Source organism: Daktulosphaira vitifoliae, unplaced genomic scaffold (assembly GCF_025091365.1).
Source record: "Daktulosphaira vitifoliae isolate Bord-2020 unplaced genomic scaffold, ASM2509136v1 Scaffold_3, whole genome shotgun sequence".
Taxonomy (NCBI): domain Eukaryota; kingdom Metazoa; phylum Arthropoda; class Insecta; order Hemiptera; family Phylloxeridae; genus Daktulosphaira; species Daktulosphaira vitifoliae.
The window spans coordinates 7,590,726-7,615,298 of record NW_026099574.1 but is presented as its reverse complement, the minus strand read 5'-3'; the positions used below and the strand labels follow the sequence as shown (position 1 = coordinate 7,615,298).

The following is a 24,573-nucleotide window of genomic DNA, read 5'->3' as shown; positions in this document are numbered from 1 at the left end:
GATACGTCAAAAGATCACAAATCGTATCTAGTCGAAGACATTACCCTTAAAAATTGAAAAAAATTCCCTCGTTCCCCGTAAAAGGGGGAAACCTCCAAAAAAATTACAAATTTAAAAATCGCTAATTTTCGAAATTTTTTCAATTTTTTTTACTAAAAATTGCCGTAACTTTTTATCATATCAATATAATTCTTTTTTTTATAGATGCATGATGTCATTACCTATCATTTAANTATAGATGCATAATATCATTACCTTTCATTTGGTATATTTTTTTCATAAATTTAACCCTTAACCTGCCCACAAGGGGGGATTTAAAATGACAACTTTTTCAACTTAACTTTTGAAAATGTTCCGGAAGGTCTGACACTTTTATATATATCTTAAATTAAAGCTAATGTAATTTTCTTTATTATGCAAAAAAAAAAATTTCGGACTTTATTTTATCTTCACGGTGAAAATGGCTACCAAATGCTATTTTTGTGTGTAAATTTTCGATTTTGTATTTTACATTTTTAACTTTATTATGCTATAACTTTTTGAAAAATGTATGGATCAGTACAATTTATTTATGAGGAGTAGTATTCATATACATCTTTCATTTGACATACTATTTTTTTAAATCGGACCATTTCCCTATATACGAGGGGCGTTCAAATCTAAAAAATGCATGTAAAAAGTAGAACTTTTTCAACTTAAATTTTGAAAGTGTTCCGGAAAGTCTGACACTTTTATATATATCTTAAATTAAAGCTAATGTAATATACTTTATTATGGTAAAAAAAAATTTCGGACTTTATTTTATCTTCATGGTGAAAACAGACATTAAACTTAATAAAAAAAATACGATTTTTGTAAAAAAATTCTTTTTTATATTTTTAACTTTATAATGCTATAACTTTTTGAAAGATGTATGGATCAATATAATTTTTTTTTTATAGATGCATGATGTCTTTACCTATCATTTGGTATATAATTTTTTTATATCTGACCCTTTACCTGCCCACAGGGGGGGATTTAAAATGACAACTTTTTCACAAAAAATTTACTTTTTCAACTTAAATTTTGAAAGTGTTCCGGAAAGTCTGACACTTTTATATATATCTTAAATTAAAGCTAATGTAATCTACTTTATTATGCGAAAAAAAAATTTCGGACTTTATTTTATCTTCACGGTGAAAATGGCTACCAAATGCTATTATTGTGTGAAAATTCTCGATTTTATTTTTTACATTTTTAACTTTATAATGCTATGACATATTGAAAAGTGTATGGATCAACATTATTTTTTTATGAGAAATAATATTTTTTAATAATCCCTTTTTCATTCTACATACTTTATCTTAATTAGGATATTAATAATGAACTAGCAGATCATGTAGCTTTTGGAATAATCCACCAATTTTTTAAAATTAAACACTATCTAAAGATTTGCATCGAAGCGTTTTTTTTTTATAGTGATTTTAATCACTGTCAGATATCATTATTCTTGATCCATCTATGCCACATCACCACTGTGCCACGACCCCCCTGTGCTGGGTTTGTTTTTTTCTTTTATAAGTAAAATAATTTAACAGTAAAGTTACCGAGAAGATTAACTGAATATCTATAGCTCGTGTATAAATAATAAAATATTATGAATTTGTTATAACACGACCATGTTGAAGACTTCTGAGGACAGTAAATAAAAATTAAATGATTTCCAAAATTGGTAAGGTATTTTTCAATAGTTATTATTATTATTTTTTTTAAACATTTCTTGTCAATTAATAATTATTAATTAAATAAAATATGTTTCATTAATTCGGTTACAACCAAATGAATTTATGATAAAAACGAATGTGAAATTTGTACTTAATTTGTTATTTTTAATTATTTCAGAACTTGTATGTGTCAAATAAGGGATGTAAAATCATCGACAGTTGAATTTTAATGAATGTGATATGAAATGTATGCATATGGAATCAAATAACAAAGAGCGTTTCCGTATTATACACACGTACTGTGTCAATAACGATAACATCAGTAATAAATAATAATAATAATAATATGTACACGATTATTCGTGACCATTTGTGTATGTATTTCTTTAGTAAGCACAGAAGTGTATTTAAGCGTATAGCTTAAGGCAAAAAGTAGTTTAAATGTATTAGAAATGAAAAGTCTAACAATTTTATACAAAAGACATGATTGTCGCAAGTTTGCTAAACCAAGAGAAAAGTTTATATTGTGTAAATAATAATCATACTATTAGCAATTCAAATGACGGTACACGGATGGCACTTCAATATGGGTCGATTTGAGAAAAAATTGTGTGTTCTGAACTTATTATTATTTTTTTTATAAATAGTTTAAACAACTCGGTCATACTAAAAGTAAGAATATCAATCTTAAAAAACAAAAAATTTCACAAAGTTGTATGTTTTTAACTAACAGAATGATATTGCAGTGTTCATATGTAATACAATTTTTTATGGACGTGTTAAGTTCTCCACAAATTGTTAAAATTGTATGATACTAAGTAAGTTTTTTAATAAACAAGTTATCTATATTGATTTAAAATAAAACTATACATATATGTTGTTTTGGCAATTTTTTCATCGTTATCATCAAGTTTATGTTAAGCCTAAATTAAAATATCTTTGTCAGAAATGTTCAATTTTTCACGATCGTTTATTTTACACTGCTAAAGATGATATTTAGTTTTTTCCGACTTCGGTAATTTATCTGAAATAACTAAATGAAAAAGGTCACCTACATTACTGACAATCTTAAGTTTCCCATAGCCAGTTTTCTAATGCAAAAAAAAAAAAAATGAAATTTAAAAAAAAAAATTTTAATTTATTTAATATTTTATTTTTTTTTCATTTCGATTAATTTAATTTAATTTTGAATGAAATACGGTCTTCACTGTAATTTTACTATTATATTACGACTAAAGTTTTTATATTTCATCTAAAAATGTTAACATATTTTTGTAAATTTGAATACTTATATTTTTGAATATGTTTTACGATAATCGCAAAATTATAATTATTATAATTAAGTCAAACTAACACATATTTCAGAAGTTTTTTGAACTTATATTTTCATATTGACCATCTTATGAATTATGCAAAATTAATTTTATGGGCAATTTAATTTTTTCGATATGAAGAACATAGAACTAAACAGGAACAAGAACATAAGAACTCTTACATAGTGAAGAAATCTGGCAGATGTTTCACATCGTTGACGTAAAGTAATTATTAATTGGTGGAAGTTAACTGTATCTAATTTACATCAACGTTTTATAGAGCGATTAAAAAGAAAAAAATTATTAGTTCTAATTCTGATTTATGATATTATGATGAAATGTAATATTATAAATTAAGAAATAAATCTATTAAGTATGTTATACTCGACACGGCTATGAATTACATTTAAATGAAATAAACAAACAGACATTAAAAAGGTAAGAGACTCCTTTTCTAGATTTAATATTTACTGTATGTCATTCTTGTACAAATTAAGTCATTAAATATATATGTTATAATACATATTATATTATATATACAATATATATATTTTCTTTGGTATGTTTTAATATGTAAACACCCTAAAGAGATATTTTAATTAATTTTGTCACGTTTAATGTTTTTCTTAAAAAGATAATATTTCATTATGACGTTTGTGTTGGACGGCTAGTCTAAGCCATAACAATATGATCAAACGTACATCACATGACCTTTATCATCATGCCCATCGTATATAGCATTGAAAAACCACAACTATCGTCAGTCCATTTGAAATAATATAATACGTATATTTTAATGACTGAAAGAAAGCTAACAAACAGAATAGCATCGTTTTTCATGTTTTATATTTATAATAAATCTCTATAATGTGGATGTAAAAAAGTTATTGTTATTGTTATTATTTTTTTACTTATAAATATACTGTGCAATATCGTGTTAGAGCATCTAGGTTTATTGCTAGTCGACGATATTAATCATTTCAAGACATTGTTTTTTAATATTTTGTGCACTTCCTCGTCGGTACACGTTTTAGCAGGACATAAGTGGGCTCAGTAAAATCTCCTTATTCGGAACAAGACGACTATGTGCCTCCATTAAATAGTGACATCTAATTGAAAGTTTTATTGTTTTTATTGAATATATATATTTATATGTACTGCTTAGTTTGACATAAGACAAGCGTTTGTTTGTTTTCTTTGGAATATTTTCGCGCTAATAAACAATATTCTGTGATACCTGAGCACAATTTAAGTAAAAAATAAATCACGCTGGAAAAGCGTTTGCAATGAACTCACTTTGCCAGTATTGTCAGCTGACAATTCTGTGGTGTGCAAATCGTCTGCATTCAATGACGCTGAACATGGTTCTTTGTATCTGGAAGGACAGGCACATAAAGGTTGTGTGTAGTTTAACCGGACATATACAGCGTTGCAGACCTGTAAATAGAAAGTAAACATTTCAAAAGTCAAATTAAAAATGTATAAATAAAAAGTTTAGTGTCTTCAGACACTAAACTATCCACAGACAAGGAAATGTCAAAATTATTAATATCAGTTAGCATAACTTTTCAAATTGAGTAATGGTACTTATGGGATACTAATGTGTATCCATTAAAAGCTACTCGTTTTAATTTTTAAAGTTAATTAATATATTTAATAAAATTGTATTGCGCTAGGTAAGAAGTATTTTTCGTCTTCCCTTAAAAATGGCGAGACACACTTAAATAATAATTTATACGTAGTAAAATAGGCAGTGTTATGTTGCTAATATATTAAAACTATACTTAGTATTGTAAAGATAAGATTAATTTGATTGATAGCCAGACGAACTATGAATTTTATGGTTTTGAAGTAAGTATCTTATTAATTATTTCTATGTAATATTATATTAACTATTCTAGAAAAATAAATAAATTTTACATCATTTAGAAAATTTGAAAATCAAAGGTTTACTGTGCCCGCGAAAGCTACGACAAATTATTAATATCTTTTAATAAAATTTTAAATATTTTTTTAACCCACGATTGTCGTGTATTAAATATAATAATTTAATAATAAATATAACAATTTTAGTAATGAAAATATTAAATAAAACATTTTCAATTTGATGCTTAATTACCTGTTGGACAGCACATTCAGGCAATAAGTATATGTGTTGGTTGTGTGGATAATAATGGTATTTTGTTGGCTTTAAATCTTGACTTGCAGATTTATTTGATTCCTATTAAAAAAATTAATGTTAGTAGTGTAAATAATAAAATAACTAAGAGTAAAATGTAGTTTAAGGTGAATGTGTATGAAATTGATTAACAGTTTATCAGTCTCAATCATAAAATCATTTAATTTTTCTAATTAACAATATAATGGATATAAAACTCGATATACTGAAAACTTTGGCTACATTTTTTCCATAAAATACAGTTTTTAGATATAACACTCGCCCTTGTAACGGACACAGTTATTAGTTCCACTCCATGTGATACTCTTGTTACCAATGATCAGTGGCCGTTTTGCTGTCTCGATTTGATTCCGTTACATTACATCATCTTGCGAATAAAAAAATTATAATATGTAAACGTATTCAAATTATAAATAATGTAATAGAAATTGGAACGTGGAAAATTTTTCACGTGCGTTCAAGTCTTTGAATTTAGTAGATTTTTGCGTTACAATTTTTTACTATACTCAATAATAGGGGCCTAATACAAATAATAACTTATTATTCTACCCACAAATGAACTACACGTAGATGGTATAACTGTTGAACGAAACGTGTCATTTGGCTTTAAAATATATTTAACAAAAATGTGTAGTTGTACTGGCTCTAGCATAGTTACGTTTGGTGAAATGGCATCATTAATATCTTCCTGTCACATTATCTATCATTAACACCATCGTGTGAAATGTTCGCGGTTATATTTTGATGTCTAACTCTTTATGTAAAGAATATTTGCACGGTTGAAAATAAAGAAGTTATTCTTCTGTACACAACACAGTAATATTATAAACGAAATAACACTAAAAGAATTTGAATTTTAGTACCTTCCAGTCGTTGATGAGAAAGTGTATCGAATTATTATTTGATTAAATCAACATTCAATTGAAGATATGTTTGAAATGTTAATTTGTTATAACTTTTTTTTAAATCGCCATAAAAAATAACACCAGAAAGTACTGACTATGGCCATCTTTCATTAATTCTATATCTTCACGCTTTGTAGAAAGTAATTTGTATTTCAATCATAAGAATACGAACATAGCACAAGTCATGGTTTAATTAATTTATTAATAATGTAATTGTGGTTATTATTTTAAGCAATTGCTTGAAATATCTTATTAGACACTTTTGCTGGATATATTTATTAAACTGTTTTTGAAAGTAGTAAATTATTTTAGACATTTTATGAGATATAAATTGTTTTTCTTAAATAGAAAATGATCTTATTTTAATTTCTCAAGTATTTAAAAATTTTAATAAAATTAGTGACAACTGTTCGTGAGAAAATGTTTTATTGCATAAAAGAGCAAATATTTTATTTAAAAACATTTTAAAACGATTAGAAAACTTCTTGAGAACATTAGACTCATTCGTTTATTATCGTATTGCCTAAATTACAGATAATCAAGACATGACAAAAAAATTTTCTCGTCTAAATGGTTTTTAACAATACATAAATACACATGGGTACTTTCATGCTTGTCACACGGCTATATGTTATCCGTAAATCTATAATGCGTGCCATCCAAGAGTAATAATTAGGCGATTATAAAAAAGCGACGTGCTTGTCTGGTCGAATCTGATTATTTAATCAGCGTCGATCTCATGTATGTTGACATTGGACGATTACTATGTTATTATTTGCAATTAAACTGCTAACTTATTTAGACCAGAGTGGTGAATAAAAACTCGTTGTAAATACAAATTGCTGCTTTGATTTGCTCTTGTGAAATGTAAATGTTTTTCAGAGCCTGATTACTAAGTTTATCGAAGATCCTAATAGTTCATGAGTGAGGCAAATGTTAATAATTTCAATGAGACGGAAAAATATAAGGAACGCGACTGATATGTTGATGTTTTCTTTTAACTGTTACATAAAATGTATACGATAAAAAACTCTAATATGGTAAAAAAAGTCCAGCACGATTCCCATTATGTTTTTTATTCATCAACATGTGACCAGCAAGCCATGAATAGTTTCATTAGAAACTTCGACACATTAACAGCATTTAATATAAATTACTATAACCGATTCAATGGGTTCTTAAGACTCGCAGGGTTAACTTAAAATAAGGTCAAGACTCATGATAACAACATACCCACGTCGTGTACGTTTTTAATTAGACTACTTATCTTAGAGAAACTTTCGAGTTTTATCAATAAAATTCATGAAAATTAATACGTGCAAATAGTAAATTGAAAATACAAAGATGAATACTGTGAAAACTAAACACTCAATGTTTTATGTTTTAAACTGCAGGTGATGTCCTAATTCAATCTATTGATTAATAATGTCTTAACACCATTGAAACGATGCAAAATCTGTTTATATTGTAGGCGTACAATGCGGGTGAGTAAATTTACTACATCTGCCAACCAAAAACGTTATCGAACCGATGTTCCGAAAAAATCCTCATAGTCGACGGACCGTATAATTGGGTCACGAGTAATTAAAATGTTGACGGTTTTTCGCTTTCAGTGTTGAGAGGACTCATAATCGAAATCGATCGGTATGATTTTGTTATTGTACCGCACACATAGCGTTTTTTCATTTTGATTTTCTCGTGCATTTACTCTCGTTCAAAATGCGTTTCCAATTGTTTCCGCGCCGAAGAAGAAATTGGGTCGAACGCCTTACCATCCTGTCGCACGCACTCGACGCCACACAAGTACAATGCGCGTTTATAATAATGCATGTACCTTATACACTTAGACCGTGTTATTACGAGCGCACACATGCCTGTAATCTCACAGCAGCAGTGCTGTCGGTAGTAGCAACAATAATAATTAGGTGACCGTTACACAGTGGACGATGAACGACCCAATGGGCTTCGTGGAATCGCGCACGCGGTCCGTCTTGGAGTGTTATTTTGTTAACGGAAGCATTAACACAACCGAACGCATTTGGATAATAACTTTACGTTTGTGGAGTTGTTCTGTTATAGCACTGCCGGTAAGAGTTTGAGTGTCGACGATATTGTACTGGACAACGGTAACGCCGCAACACTTGGCTAAATGTGTTTTGGTATCACATTAATAGAATGGGTTGTAATGCGCCGGACGTAAAATATCCATAATGCATTGAAGAAAAACTAATATGAAAATAAATTCTTCTGTTTGCTCGTTGTTATTGCAGTTAAATCTCTCAACGATCTCATTTGTCGGGAGTGGTTGATGTTGTTTTTTTGTTAATAATGAGAGCAGATAGACGTAAAAATTTGAATCATGTCGTTACAAATTTTTTGTAGTTAAAATATTGGCTTAGAAATCTTTTGTGATACAATTTTTTCCAATACAAATCTTGTTGTCATCGGGTTTTTGTTTATATGTAAAATGTAGCGTTTATGACCAGTAGCCGGAACAACGTCGAGTTACTCTGAATGTACTGAGTGAGATAATCAAAATCACAGTAAAAATGTTCATAATATTTTTACTAGAAATTTTGACGATATTCTTTGCAGCTATATGGAAACTTGTTACCCTTAACTTTGTTGTTATTCATACTATTTAAACTATGGAATGGCAATAACTTTACCTTGTTTTAAGTTATGTTGTCAGATGGTATTTGATGTTTTTTTTTTTAAATCAAACTTATGTGAAAATCATTTTTTATTTCAACTTAAATAAAAATTTATGTGACAAATTCATTAATTATAATAAAACAACATTATTCGTGAAATATTTCATATAAAAATTAGAATAAAATCGCCGATGGTTTTTACTTACAATCGGTGTCAAAGAATCACAGGTGAAAATCGTTAGCATTTTGTTCGATTATAAAAATAACTAGTCAATTTTATTTAAGTCCCAGACTAAAAGGCATAGTCGGAAATGTGGAACAAGATGCGTTTATATTATTAATGGTCCAATTTTCCGGAACAAAACTCGAGTTGCAAAATCGAATGTATTGACTTGTACAATGGAAGACGTCAATACATCCGCTTTAAAGACTAGAATATACATAAATTAGTGATAACATGTGACACATAAAGATGTGTATAATATTGAAGATTTCGATTTATGCAGCTTGTCCTAATAGAGTACAATGAGCAAAAATTACTCTGCAGTAAAATGGTTTTTATAAAATACCAATCCAATCATATAAATGATTTCTAATTTCAAAGTCTGAACACTTACAATTTATACGTTTTGTTTTCGCTGACCAATCAGTTATCTCTTATGACCAACGATTGATACGGTGATAATAATAGTTATATGACTACTATGATTTATAAAAGATTCCATTTAAGTAGACTGGTTTTGACAATAACGATCGGATTGAAATTTAATCATTACTCGATAGCAAATTAATGGAACGATTTTGGTTTCTGTTTCACTCTACATATTATCGTTTCTCTGTTGTCATTTTGTTTATATGAACTATGACACAAATGAATTCTATTTTCCATTGACGTTCATTAACCGAATACGAATGGTCTATATCATGTCTATTGTTCGAAGACATCGAGTTCTTCTATTTTTGATGTTCTATATCCGAAGGCTTGGTTTTCACTCTGCCTATCAATAGATCTGTTTTTTTTTACAGATGATATCGCAATAATTTTCAAGATCATCATCAAATTCGTATTTTAATAGTGTTAATAATGAAATAAAATTTTTAATTAAAAAAAAAAAAAGCAATCGTTTGTGATTATTGACATATAATTTTAGCAAACCAAAATTTATGCTTCGTCGAATAAAAAAACTATAATGTACTTTTTTTTTTATAAATTTTGAAGTTTATTTGCAACATAAAATTTGAATACTTATAATTTTCGAATTAAGTTTTTTAAATATTAAAGTATATTGTTTATGGCGTGTGAAAAAACTATGATTGACAAAAAAAATATTAATTGTGTGAGCAAACATATTCATAAACAAAATTAAGATGATGTTTATCTAGATAATTGTTTTCATTTCAGTAATTATGCTAATTTGATGTCCTTTTAATGCTAAACCTTTTTTTTTTTTTGGCTTAAATACAAATGCTGAGTTGCTAATGTTTTCATGTGAACGTGCGATCAAGTGTTAGCGTGAGAACTTCTCGGTAAAAAACCGAAGTATTGTTGATTTCGTTCCTATCAACGGTAAATCTGCATTTAACGCCTTCAAAGTGATTTCCGCTATTATTCGAGCAATGCCACGTGTATTTTTTTATGGTGCATTGCTTGCGGTATAGTAGACGTTCGTCTTACCAGTACCGGTGGATTATCCTATCTACCATCAATTGTACACACTATTTCGTTCCGGAGTAATCTTGGACATTATTTAAGGAAATTGTACGCGAACCCCCTTTGTTTTTTGCATGGATCTCTATTTGCTTACACAGGATAAATCGTTGCGTTAACAAATGACACGGGTCATGTTGAATCAATAAATGGATCCATCGACCAAATCGCATTGATACCGACCGCTCTATGAACAATTTCTTTTTCAATACGCCACTACTTAGTAACTCACACCCACGACTTGCCGCATTCGAGTCGGTCAACAAAGTACAATAGTATCGTACGCCGAGTGTAGTAGTATTGATGCCCAGCAAACCCACCGAAACAAGTGATCACGTACGAGTCTAAGAATAAGATGTTGTTAAAATTGCTCTTTGACTGTTTTGTGTTTGCGCGTTCACACAAGTTGTGCGGGAATTGACCCAGTTCGGAGGCCGTCGTGTAGTTATTTAAAAAAAAATTAAACGAGAGGCGTGTGGGTATCGTCAGTGGTTCATAATGGTCTCAATAGGTTTGTACATCATTGGACCTTCAGTACTGTAATATGTTTTTTCTTTTTAAGATTGAACATTTTTCTGTGTCTATTGTTTGTCGCCAAGTGAGCACCGGGATCAATAGGAGATCCGGCGAGGGCGGATACGCACACGAACTGTTATATATTGTTAAACGGCCAGCGTAATGCAAAGTCCAAACCGTTAAACATTATTAATGTGCACTTATCGACGAGGATGTGTGGTGCTAAAATTTCACTTTACAATTTACTTTGCTCATTTTTTATGAACTATTACTGAGTAACATCTGTGGTTAGCACATTTTTCTCTTAAACCAAAATGTTCACCAATTTCAAATTCAATCTCATCGTAATTCAATCGAGGAACAAATAATACGAGCTTAGTTCTATCCATTAGCTAATGTCAATCAATATGGATTAGTATCGAGTGAACAGTTTAATTGTTACCATTAACTGTGTATGTGATTCAGATCTAATATTTTCACGCCTTCTTCTTTATGCGTTTCTTAAGAACAATATTGTTCATAACGCATATTATTCGTTTTATACGAATGGACATTCAAAATGCAACAAGTAACCGTTAATTAATGAATCATGTGTTGAATTAAACGGTGCTTGGTATTGAGGCCGATAGTCCTCACTGCGCACATTATAAATTATTATAATAGTATGTTTTTTGTCGAGTACTCCACGAACGGCTATATACTTATTTTGAACGGATCACGTTTCCGTTCTTATTTCTTCAACAACAAATGCAAGTTTTTTAAATCTTGATAAGACCTAACGCACGCGCTTAGAATTCAATCAAACTATAGTTTGAACGCGTCAATCTTATATATCAGTAAATATTAAGGTACTTGTATATTTCTAGTTCAAAAAATTCTTATCAAAAGATTGTTCAAACAAAATCATTAGCAAATTAATTATTATTAATATAAAAATATTATTGTTAATAATATTTTCTATTATTGTTATTTATAATTATTAAACTATGGTGGCAGTTAAAATGATGATTAGCTTTAATCTGCTAAATTCTACCGTGATCAATTTTATTTTTTATGGTTCCAAGAACATGGACGAAGGTTGTTAAAATAAGTTGGTCCTCATTAAAAATATTCATTGACATGAAACAAATCTCAAAATAGTTAGTTGATTGGGGGCATCTTATGTCGTTAAATACCACAAACGTGTTCTAAAAATTCGTCATCTCTTATATATATTTTATTAAAAAGAGCTATATGAGATAATAATTATCCACGGAACACGTTACTATTGCTAAATAATGAATTATAGGAAAGATCTGACGTTTACCTAAACTTACCACACTATTAAATGTAAAATAATACTATTACGGCAATACGGATTTTTAAAAATAGTAGCCTATAAAACGTTATGCATTGAATACATATTTATTGTATGCAGTAGTTTAGGTTTAGGTTAAAATGTCGAAAATTTTTAATTGAGACTGAAAATATTTAGTGTTTAAACAAACCAACAGATATTCGGCTATTTATTTTATTTTTTTAACGTAAACAGTAGTAACAACTAAGTGTGTATATAAGAAATGTTGAAAGTAAAAGATCAGGCGATTCAACTAAGCCAAACCTAACCACTCAGGTTTATTTTGCGGTTATGTCGAAAATTATATGGACGATTACAGTGATAATTCATTGTTTGTTCTTCGTTTTTCTGACCCACTTATAGGAAATTTCCCTCGATTACGTTCAGGTTTGGTCTGTTCGATAACCTATTAATATATGATAGGCAAAGTAAACGTGTTGTATTTCGAAAAAAATATATATAAAAAAATAACGTGCTACTGTCAATACTTTTCAATTATTAACGACTATGAGCTTCTTCAGAAAATTTTAACAATTCTAACCTGATTTTCATAGCGAAAAATGTTATATATAATGACATCCTTCTAAACTAAGGTGCTAATAGTTTTTTTCGATGTATTTTATTATGTTATGACTGCATGAACACCGTTGACAATTCACAATAAAATAGAAATACCAAACACGCTTTGAACAATGTACTAAGAGTAATATGAAAATGTGAGTAAAAAATGAAATACAAATTATAATTATTTCAAAAATTTTTGGTAGAATGTTGTCACTTTTAAATCTTTCATTTACTCGTAAAACGTTAACTGTTGCGATTCAATTCATTCAATTTATTCATTTGTTACCGTTGTGTACAATAAAATCTTTCGTATATTTTTGGGTAAAAAATTCTATGAGTTTAATATACGATCTTTAAAATATCCATGTAAGTATTTTGCTCCCCTGTATTATGATCGCGCTTCAGGAGTAGTTAAATGTATAATTCTAGAAATTCCAAAAAGGAGCATTTCAATTTTTAACCTATATTTCACCTCAAAAAAATTAAATTTATAATATAATATAATTAGTAGATTTTTCGTTGATTATACGGGAAAATACTTTCTGTAAAAATTCCACTAGAAATTTTGGTCTATAATTCATGTTTTAAAAGTTGAAACAAAAACCAGTTATCATGCGTTGGTCACGCAATCAGAAAAGCGCTGTGCTCCTCCGACTCTATGCAATGTAAATGTTATGTTGAATGGTAAGTAAATGCATGTCGAATTCTTACCTCATCATCAACTATCTCTGGTAAGTTTTCGATGGTTGATGTTATGGCCAAATCGTTAGCAACGTCGTCAGTCTGACTTGTGGTTGCTGCGATTAAAGCGGCAAGCAAGGCCGCACGCAACAATGTCCGCACGGTCATCACAATAGTACTCCGGGGCTTGCGGTTTTATGACCGTTTCACCCACATTCGATGGACAACTTTTATTTCCGGTATCTGTAAAAAATAAAATCCATAAATTAAGAAATGGTTTATAAATAAATTTTATGGCAATGATTAAATAATAAACTATTGCAACGAAAACGAGAAAACTATATTAATTTCACGGTAATAGACAATAAGTATAAGTTGCTTTCTGCGATTATAAAATATCCAGGTGGTTATTTTATAACCATTTTAATAATCTATAATTTTATAAATGTCATTCGATCTGCCATTTACTTTTTTCGTTTAGAATAATAAGTTAGAAACATTTTCCTTACGAAATTAATGAACTTTACAAATATAAATGTGTGTAAATACTTTATAGTAGGTATGAATATCTCAACTTTAAATTAAGGTACTTGAATGAGATATACATATATTCTTTTATATATGTGACATCATCCGTTCACATTAATCTTTAATAATGTAATTACTTCAAAAATAAACTTGGAGATAGTATGGAAAATGTGTGTTAATTTTATACAAGATTGGACTCGATGCATACTAACAAATCATAAATAATCAACACTGGTCCATAAAGTTTTTATAGAACAGTTCTCTTAGGCTATTTAGCTGTTTTATTATTTCAAAAACAAACAATGCGCCCATTACTGTCAGTAGAAAAACATAGAGTTCAAGGACGGGACTAATATGCATATGTTTATGTGCATATTTAATTTCTTTGACTACATATTTTTTAAGTTCCATAGTTTAATAGACTATGCTAGTTTATCGTATGGGGATAACATAACGGTCAAAGTGCATTGTGTGTAGGTACAATGTGCTTATAGATCATATCACTTACGAAAGCAATTTTTTTATGTTAATCGTTACTTGGACTTTCAAACCATTAAGAGTTTGAAAAAAATATATAATAATAAGAAAGTATATTATGTTAAAAGTACCCATTATGATACCTCGCGGATTTGCAAAAGGTTAAATTGGTCGTGTTTATTTCCTCCGAGAAATGACCAAATGTAATAATGATACTTGTAGATTCTGTAGATAATAGTCTTAAACATTTTTTCAAGTGCTTGTATTTTCTTTATTTTAAGATTTGATGCAAATTATGATAAAATGAAATATGCTTACGCCAGACGATTTTTTTTTAGTATTTTCTAAATAAACGATGCGTATCAAGGAGACATTATGTTTATTTTAAAAGTGAAGTTTAACAATAATCATATCAACGCCATAGTAAACGTCGGACAAGGCTTGGAAAAGTATAGCAACTGTAATATTGTGAGCGTTAACGATCCATAAATTGACCACAATGAGTTCTTTGTCTTATACTCGGCGAACAGGACAATTGCATTAGGTTTTCTGAAAATACTAGTACTAATTAATAGTACTAGCGATAGTAATTCTCAGTCCATAGATTTTCTGGCCACCCAGGCGACAGCGTATTTATTTTATTTACAACCCATTTGTTGAGTAAAATATCACATACCTATGTGTGGGATACACAGTATTATTCATGATATTGACTCCGGTGTAGAAAAATAACCTGAAATTGCTGGTCAGAGATCACTAGACGGAATCGTATAAGTGCCAACTCTGTTTGCGGATACAAATACCAGATGCTCTATGCGTGTTAATTGTTTTTTAAATATGAATAGTGAAGCAGTTCTACATTTCAGTGTCCCACATTTGCATTGCCGGCAAACAAACGGTCAAAATGTCTCAACGACGTTTTCACGCGGAATAAAGTAATAATGACTATTTAAGTCCGTTTGTTGAACATTTTTACTTCACTAGGGTTGTACGTGCCGAGAATTCGGGACACGTCCTTAGTCACTGTTAAAACTGCGGCTGTCAAAGTCACCGACCGTGGCGAGATCACTGCGATCGCGTCGGATTAAGAATAGAACATTTCTGTTGTCGGAATTTACTTCCGTGTTAACGCAACTTCAATGTGATTTAATCGGTTTGTTGGAAATTAATAAGCCAGTTGAATATATTTTCTGTACAACAACGTGTAATTAAGATAAAGATATTTATAAATAACGTTTATATTTTAATTTTTTCAGTAGACATTTGGGTACTCAACAATGGCATACAAAATGTACTCAATAATCTGACATAGCGGGCGTTTAAGTCTAACGAATTAGCTTGTACCTTCATAACATGATTCAAGAAACCGTTTGTCCGTACAGGAAAGTGTGACATCAGTACTCAGAAATTATTGTTTTTTGCATTTTATAGTTATCAAGTATAAATTTACTCGTGTACTTTTGTTTTATTTTAGTACAATGTTATTTATGAATAAAAAATTAATTTTACTACCGTTATTTGCATATTTTTATTTGGCTATAGTTCTCTGATAATTAGTTATAACACAATTTTTTCCTATATATTTATGAAAATTAACACATACGTTTTTTAACTCGCGTGTAAATAAACAGAACAAGTATTAATATTTTTATCAAATGTATTATCAATCTGCCTCTTATCCATTTAAATAAGTCGCGTAAAGTATCTTAAGTGTACTGTCTCACGACCTCATCCATAACCTCTTTCTTCTTATACACGTATTCAAATCCGTATACGAGTGGTTACACTTTGTAAGCGAACTGAAATGAACTATGCGTGCTTATTACACCTGTTGTTTTTGAACACCCAGAGATTCTCGTATGAGATTCGCCAACGCCTTAAAATCCATAAATACTTATAAGATCATACACTTTCACGAAGAAAACAATGACTTTCGTGCAAAACACATGTCAAGTTTGTTCCTTTTACAGGCTTTTCCTTTTTTACATAGTTCTTATTACGAATTAAATGAAGCGAAATTTCAAATTACACCGTTAATATTTCTGTAAAAGTAATTAATAAATTAAATTCAACACAATAGACGGAAAACATTTGTATTTAATGGGAAATTATATAATTGTACAAAAAGTTTTTAGTCTATTGTACAATGACATTAGTTCACAAAATATAATTTAATTAATTACTACAAGTATTTAATTACCAAAGCAAATAAAAGTAAATTGTGAGCAATACACTTATTAGAATTATGTTAATATTGCTATTATTTTTCAACGGAATAAACCCGTTAAGAACATCCGTTTATTTATATAAATTAATTAATTTCTTTTTAATTATATGGCACTTGTTTATGACATTAAATAATACTCATTGATAATATAAGTTAATAGTAGAATAAAAAAATCGTATTAAACCGGAATTCGGTTCAGTTAACTTTTTAGCTTGTTTTATATTATATTAAGTATGTTATGAATTTGATAATTTGGAAAGTCTGAATTGCTGTTTACTTTAAGTAACGAATAAACAATTTGTACGTAGTTTACATTTTTAATGACATATATTTTTTATCAACATATTTCCAGATAATTAAAGAAAATAATACGCAAATAAGGAATTTTTTATTTGATTTTATAAATCTTAACTGGTTAAAAGGTGAACTATTAAAATGAACAAATTTGATAAAAATCAATATTTAATCTTATTAAATATTGATGTGATTGAAGTTTTTTGTTTAATTTAAATCGATACATCGTACATTGTAGCGACCATATTAATAAATGTATTTTTGGGACTCCTATTTACAATATGAATATATGAATACTATATTTGACAAGTTGGTTGACGTTTTATATTATTTATGTCTATTTTAAATCTATACACGATATACATTTTTGTAAACGCTTACTGAGTTAAGATTATACGCATCAAAATTACATTTGCTCAGTTTGATTAAAAATTTTAGATACAATGTTTCGTATGATTTCCGATTGACTTTACAAATAATTAAAAATATCTATTTCAACTACATAAAAAGTGATTTTTGGAAAATGATGGAAGTGTTGAAACTTTTAACGAAAACATGAATCTAAAAAATGCGTTATTTGAATCATAAAACTTTAAACCACATAAAAACGTGTCAGATTACTTATTAACCGTTACAAGATGTAATAACAATATTGTTATTAGTTAATAATTGAAACTTCAAAAACCCACGTATGTTTCATTCATAATTTCTATGTTGCTTGTCATTCTATTTCTCGTAAACCGTAAAGTTATTTTAGGGAAACAGATTTATGGTGTAGAGTAAATTAGAGTCTGTCTATATTGTTCTGTAGCAATTACGCTCTTATTGCATAGTCGAAGATTATACAGGGTGATTTTTTTATCATAACCCACTCAATTACTTGCAGAATAATAATAATTTAAACATTTTTTTTTTTTATTATCTTTAGTTACACATTATTCTTGAATTTTTAACTATATAATACTTTTCATTTTTATGACATTGCTGTCTCAGTCACGGATTGTTTATTATCAATTATGATTATCAATTGATATACTTTCTGTATTGTCAGTTAGTGTATTTATAAACTCATAATAATGTGCCTTACTATCATTGATAATAACAATGCTGTGTACCTGCTAATATCGATGTCATAAAAAATCAATTAGCTACCTGTATTTGTAATCCCTTGTGTATTATACCTATATATTAACTCAAAAATTTGAAACTTTAAATGATTATATCTAATAAACGAATTAAGTTATATTAAAAATTCAAATGCCATTTACTATTAAATTAAAAACTCAAACATTTTATTAAATTAAAAATATGTGTTACCATTTAAAAAAACGAAGTTGACCCCCTTACAAGGCACGAGGGATGAACTTAAAAAGTATTACATAGTTAAAAATTCAAGAATAATATGTAACTAAAGATAATAAAATAAAAAATTGTTTAAATTATTATTATTCTGTAAGTAATTAAGTGGGTTATGATAAAAAAATCACCCTGTATACATAGATTTACAGTGAATTATAATGTAATTTCATTGTTCCCACGCCATTTGGTCGATCCGTTCCGAATTCGGCTGAGCATTTACGCACGTATTTGTATCAAGTAATAAGAAAAACTCAGTCACTGTTTCCGACCTAAACGGTTGTTCGCCCAAACATACGCTCGCCGTAAAGGTAACGGGTTGTCTGCGGTAAATACTGCAACAGCATTCGTAATGAACAATTATAACGATACCGATGTTTTTGATATTTATATATTTAATTGGGAACATTATTTAAAAATACTAAGAAACGCCAATCAGCCATAACAATAGTCAATTGTAAAGTCATATTGGTAACTGCAAAGATCATTCAACGTGGTTTACCGTTTGTCTTCCACCGATGTCGCTGGTGACGCTGATGAACCGCGGGGCCACACTTGCAATTGACAGTGTCGTCTCCCCAATAAAAACATTAACCGTAATTATCGACCGCTGTGGTCTCAACTCGTGTTTACAAGGCGTAATAGTGGCAATTAAAAAAACAATTCTGTTAGTGTTAGCCTTGGTGCGTACCTGAAAAGGTATTTATTTATACTTTTTGCCTTATATATTACAAAAATACCAGTCGCGGGTCAAAGATCTACCAATAAAAAAACGGTATTTTAAAACCGAATTGATATTCAATAATTTACTATTGTACATTTTACGGAGAAACTATTAAACAATTATAAAGCAGTTGCATATTTCGTTACTTTATTAGCAAACGTCTATAAAAAATTAAGAACTTGATGCAAACATTTCAGAAAATAATTTGGTCTAAACTGATCTACAAGGAATTTTCAATAGAGAAAATTATACTTTTTCTAAATAAATTTTTGCGCTTATTTCAAATCCGTAATTACATTTTTTCTATCACCTCTAGTTTTTTGTAATTATTACTAATTAGTAAAAACGATTATTTAGATATAAAAAATAAATAATTAATTATTTATTTAAATTAATTTTAAATTTAATGTAATGTAACATAGTGACTTTATTTAAATTTTTAAATGTAATAAAATAATATCACATTTTTTATAATATCATTTTAATTATTATGTATTATTGTTCATTACAACAAAGTATTACTTAACTGTTAATTAGAATACTAAACTAATAACTATTATATAAAAAAAAACAAATTTTATATTATAATATTTGTAAATAAATAAAATATTTTCAAATCTGTTATTCTAAATTATTTACATTTTCAATTCAATTAGCACAATTATTTCGTTTCGTTTCGATTATTTTCTTTTCAAACATTTTTATTCGACGAGCAGATATACCTTACTGAAATGGATGTTTCTTCTTTCTTTTAGGAATAGTATCTTATTAATCTTTTGTGACGCCTTAAGTTTTTTTATCTCACGCAAATAATTTTGCATTTTATCTTGTTATTTTGACAGCACCTTTTTCAAAACATTTGCTTTCTTCTCAAATGCTTGGAGGTCACTATAGTTCTTAAAATTTCCTTTGTATTTATTAGTTAATTGATTACTTACTTCAACGTTTATCATATCAACTTAATAATTGTCTGTTGTGAAAACCTTATTAAAAATCTTCTTTAAGCACTTCGTACTATTATATTATTTTAAAAACTTATTTAGTAATAAAATACGATGCTTAACAATTTTTAAGACATTTTGACTAATATAAATTTGACGATATATTGTTTGACAGTAATTAGTTACGTTGTTGCTAGACAAAAAGATTAATGAGATATTATATGTATATACAGTTATTTTTAACTATTTATTTTAATATAAAAAAAATTATAGATAGGATATAATAAATATTGTTTCTTCGACGCCATTAATAGTCATTTTTCATAAGCAATTAATCATAAACTAGAGGGATTTTTCAACATGTCAACGACTTAATTTTAAGAAATTTTTCATTTCCAAACAAAATAATAATGTTATTGAAAACATCAACGATTATTCAATTATCAGTTTTATTTATGACTTGTGTAACAAATATCTAGTTTTTAATGAGTTTAATTATGATTATACTTCAGTTCTATATATAAATGTTTATCAAGTGTTGTAAGAAACTAGAAAGTTTTAAGAGAAATACATAGAAAACATGTATCACATTTGACAAATTTTAATACCTGTGAAATAAATTAACTTCGGTAAACGACGTAGGTTTACCAATTAGCATAATGCTAATTATCTGCATAATGTTATGCCAGTATCAAAACACTTGTAAGTAATAAATATCCGTGTAAATAAAAACGAACTTAATAATTAACTTGTTTAAAAGTTATTGTTGTGATTTGGTAAAAACCGTGTTAAGACTTACAAACCGGAAATGCATACCGAGTAATTGAGTTTTTAGAGTAATATAATTCATACATAAATGTAAATGATTTTAATGAGATTTATCAAGATTTTTTAAATTTTCGGTACATAAATGTTAATAGATGGATGCAAATATTTAGAGTGTAAAATAGTTTTTTACTGAAACGCTTGAGTATTTTTAATTTAAAAAATGAATATTGAATATTTCTGGTAAAATGTAAATATTTTAATAGTGTGTTCATAAAAAAGGCACCAAGTTAGATATATGAATACATATTTTAATATTAACCAACTGTGTAATATAAACAGTGGACGACACAAAAAAAAAAAACCGGTACATTTTTATTACAATACGTCATTCGGATTGTTGTCATTTGATTTTCGATACAAAATGAAAACGCGCGTATAACACGGTATTCAGTGTAGTGATTATAATAAATTTTTGTAAGATTAAAAATATCGAGTAAATATAAAAATAGTAATAGTATATTTTTCGACGTGTCAAACGGTTGCTATCGGTACGACTTGACTTCAAAATAAGTTAAGCAGGGGAAGTAAATATAATAAAATGAACCATTAGATCTGGACAAACATAAAATTTTTTCAATTTTTACATGTCAACTGAAAACGTGAAAAATTGAGAGAAAAACGAAGTTTACATTCAAACACGTGTCGTCTAATAAGTTATAATGGAGTGATATTTTTTTTCATAAAATATAACAAAACAGAATCAGAGATTAAACGTGCAGGTAATAAGATATTAACAGACAAATCGAATGTAATTATCTGACAACAGTACGTTTTTGTATTATTATTATTGTTATTATGAACGCGATACGTGAACAAATTGATTTTTTTTCAGTCCACATAATTTAATTCCTATAATCGAACGAACGATTTGCTGGCAGCAACCGGATTTCAATTGGTAAACGTTTAGATTACACGCGATTCGCCGTGACCGAATGCGAAGTGATTCGAACGCCGTAAAATATACGAAACTAAAAAATTGAATTTCGAGGTCCACGCGAAAGAACCGTTTCAATAAAATTGAAATTTTATCAACGACAACGATACTTATGCGACTGTTGATAATTCAAATGAAGTCGCCGGTAATTTGAATATGTTGACCTACTTGAGAATTTCGTTCTCGGTAAGTTCTTCAGCTTCCTGAACGACAAAATCGTTGGCAAGGTAATTATAGACATTTTTCAAATACAGACGGAAAGTCGGTACCCAAAGGTTAACATTGCAGGGGTCAATGCGTACTTGTTTTTTACTAGGAGTACAAACAGACGCGTGAGGTCCCACGCAAAGCGAGCGTGGCTGACAAATTTTCCATGTCCTTTTCTTTCATGGTCTGTTCCGTTTACATAGGGAATATCGAAACATGATTTCCGTGTTGAGAAATTATTAGTACAGAGTAATGTCGGCAAAACAGCAATAATCTATCGATAAGAACGTAGGAAAATTGTCCAATGACGTACTTGTTGAATTAATGCACTTGGTTATGTTGCCGACGTTGCTCTTTTCGTTATTAATACACAGGCATACGTAACGTTATTTATTTTTTTATACTCGCATTATCAAGAACAGCGTGTAATGAGATACAAATTCATTAACGCCGTGTACATCTCTTGGAAACCTTTATTTAATGACCCAAAACCAATACACAAGCCGCTTGGCTCGCGCCCAACGTTTACTTTCTCGCGTTTTAATCCCCATTTAAATCGTAGAAAGTGTAATGTTTAATGACTCTATTATGATTAATATCGGACGAGAAAAAATGGCCTACAAATCTGTTGAAGAGATAACACCTAGATTAGGATTATTAATAAAGTATATCACCCGAGAGAAAACATTTCATTTAGAATTTGTTTTGATTTCTAACAGGAGAACAAAAAAATAAAACATCAACAAATACTATATAATGCAATTATGATTTAAGTATCAACGTAAAGAATCCGATGATTCGCCTCGACCGCGATAAAACTTTTTTCTTGCAGTAACATTTATTAGCCATCTCAATTGTTTATTTAAAAAATAGGCTAATTTAAGGGGTTCCGGATAGGCAATTCACGTGCTTGTACGTTATCAAGCACAGAGTTCGGTATGTCCTTTACGATTATCAAATTTATGAGAATACGTCCGACTCGATATTCAAATTAAAGCTAATTTTTTTTTCATAGTTATCTGATGTAAATACTATTCAATTTAAAGAAGCATTTAGATATTTCGGAAGTCAAGTATCTTATTGTGCTTAAAAAAATAAAAATTTATTATACTTGCTCAACTTAATGATGGAATGTTGTTATAGTTTTATAGTTTTTATAGTTTTAAGATAATTATGACTAAGTAAAATCGATTAACATTAACATGAAGTACATAATAAATCATAGTATAAGCTTTTAAAGTGATATTATTTCTATGGTTTTAGTGAGAATGTGGTCAAGTTAAAATTGGCTATTTTTTAGGAGACTGAACTAAACTACCAATAGAAACAAAATTGGTACTACTGTACACAGTTGAATATTTTTAATATAATTGATAAATAACTCAAAAATTACATAAATTGGGTTCATCGCTAAAAGGTGAAAATACTCAACTAAAAAAACTATCCAATCAAAACGTCATATTGCCACCTAAACATTATGGAAAATATACCACGTGAACATTAAATATACTCTATTAATTAGCTACGAAATTTTATTCAACGAACTTTAGTTGGATATAATTTTATTGTTTCATTTAAATGAAAAATATTTTACATACATAAACCAAATAAATACAGCATCAATTGTGTGTACTCACTTGCTGTGGGTAGTTGTCAAGGAGATACAGTTAGCCAAACTGCGACGTATAAATTAAAACAAAAATATTTCGATATTTATTATGTATAATTTAATTCGACAAATGCACGATCACGTCTGATTAAAAACAATAGGCTGGCGGTTCGCTGATGATAACGAAGGCTGATTAACTGAGGTCGATAGCGAACCGGCAAATATTTTTCAAAACAACCGCGTGTTCGGCAATATTGTCGGCGAACGACTGTACCGAGAGCCTCATCTGAATTGTAGCAGTGCACTTACAGCCGGTGATAGCGTTCGGACCCTCCCACCTGGTTGGCCAACGCCACTGCATTACACGCGTTTTAATTTTGTTACATTTTTCCCTACCCGTTTTACTAATGTTTTAATAACACTGGCAATACGGTGTCGATTTTTTTTAAGAGTTCAATCCGATAGATGATTTCTGAGGCATTTTTTTTTATCTGTCGTCTATGTTAAATTGTAAATAACTTTACACGTTAGTGTAGAAAACTATAATTAATATTTAGTTGAACGTTTGTGATGTAAATAAAATAAAACTATTTTTTCCATTTCAATTTTTACATTCGCATAGTCGGATTTTTATTTATAATTCATTAAATTATTACGTAAGTTAACAATATTTACGGGTAATATTATACTGATTGAAACACACTGGGGAAAGAGTAGTAAATTTATTGAGTTCTTTCTAAAACGTACTTCTTAAATAGAATTACTTGTTTCTGGAAACTTCAAGATTCATTATTATATAGTAAATCACCGAAGAGCGTCCTGATGTACTTTATGTTTTGAAAATTGTTCAATAAGATATAAATTAATATATATTATGAAATATACAGAG

At 28.9% G+C, this 24,573-nt stretch overlaps 1 protein-coding gene across 1 annotated transcript in view; it reads right to left on the bottom strand.

The window, feature by feature from the left end:
• Window positions 1-23,966, bottom strand: part of LOC126900380 (uncharacterized) — a 26,433-nt gene extending 2,467 nt beyond the window's left edge. The window contains exons 1-4 of the mRNA XM_050676048.1: window positions 23,713-23,966; window positions 13,590-13,802; window positions 5,136-5,237; window positions 4,313-4,453 (exon numbers count right to left, since the gene is read on the bottom strand). Coding sequence (XP_050532005.1) covers window positions 4,313-4,453; window positions 5,136-5,237; window positions 13,590-13,727 — 381 coding nt within the window. The 5' untranslated portion in view covers window positions 13,728-13,802; window positions 23,713-23,966. The remainder of the gene's footprint in view (window positions 1-4,312; window positions 4,454-5,135; window positions 5,238-13,589; window positions 13,803-23,712) is intronic.
• Window positions 23,967-24,573: the final 607 nt, after the last annotated feature.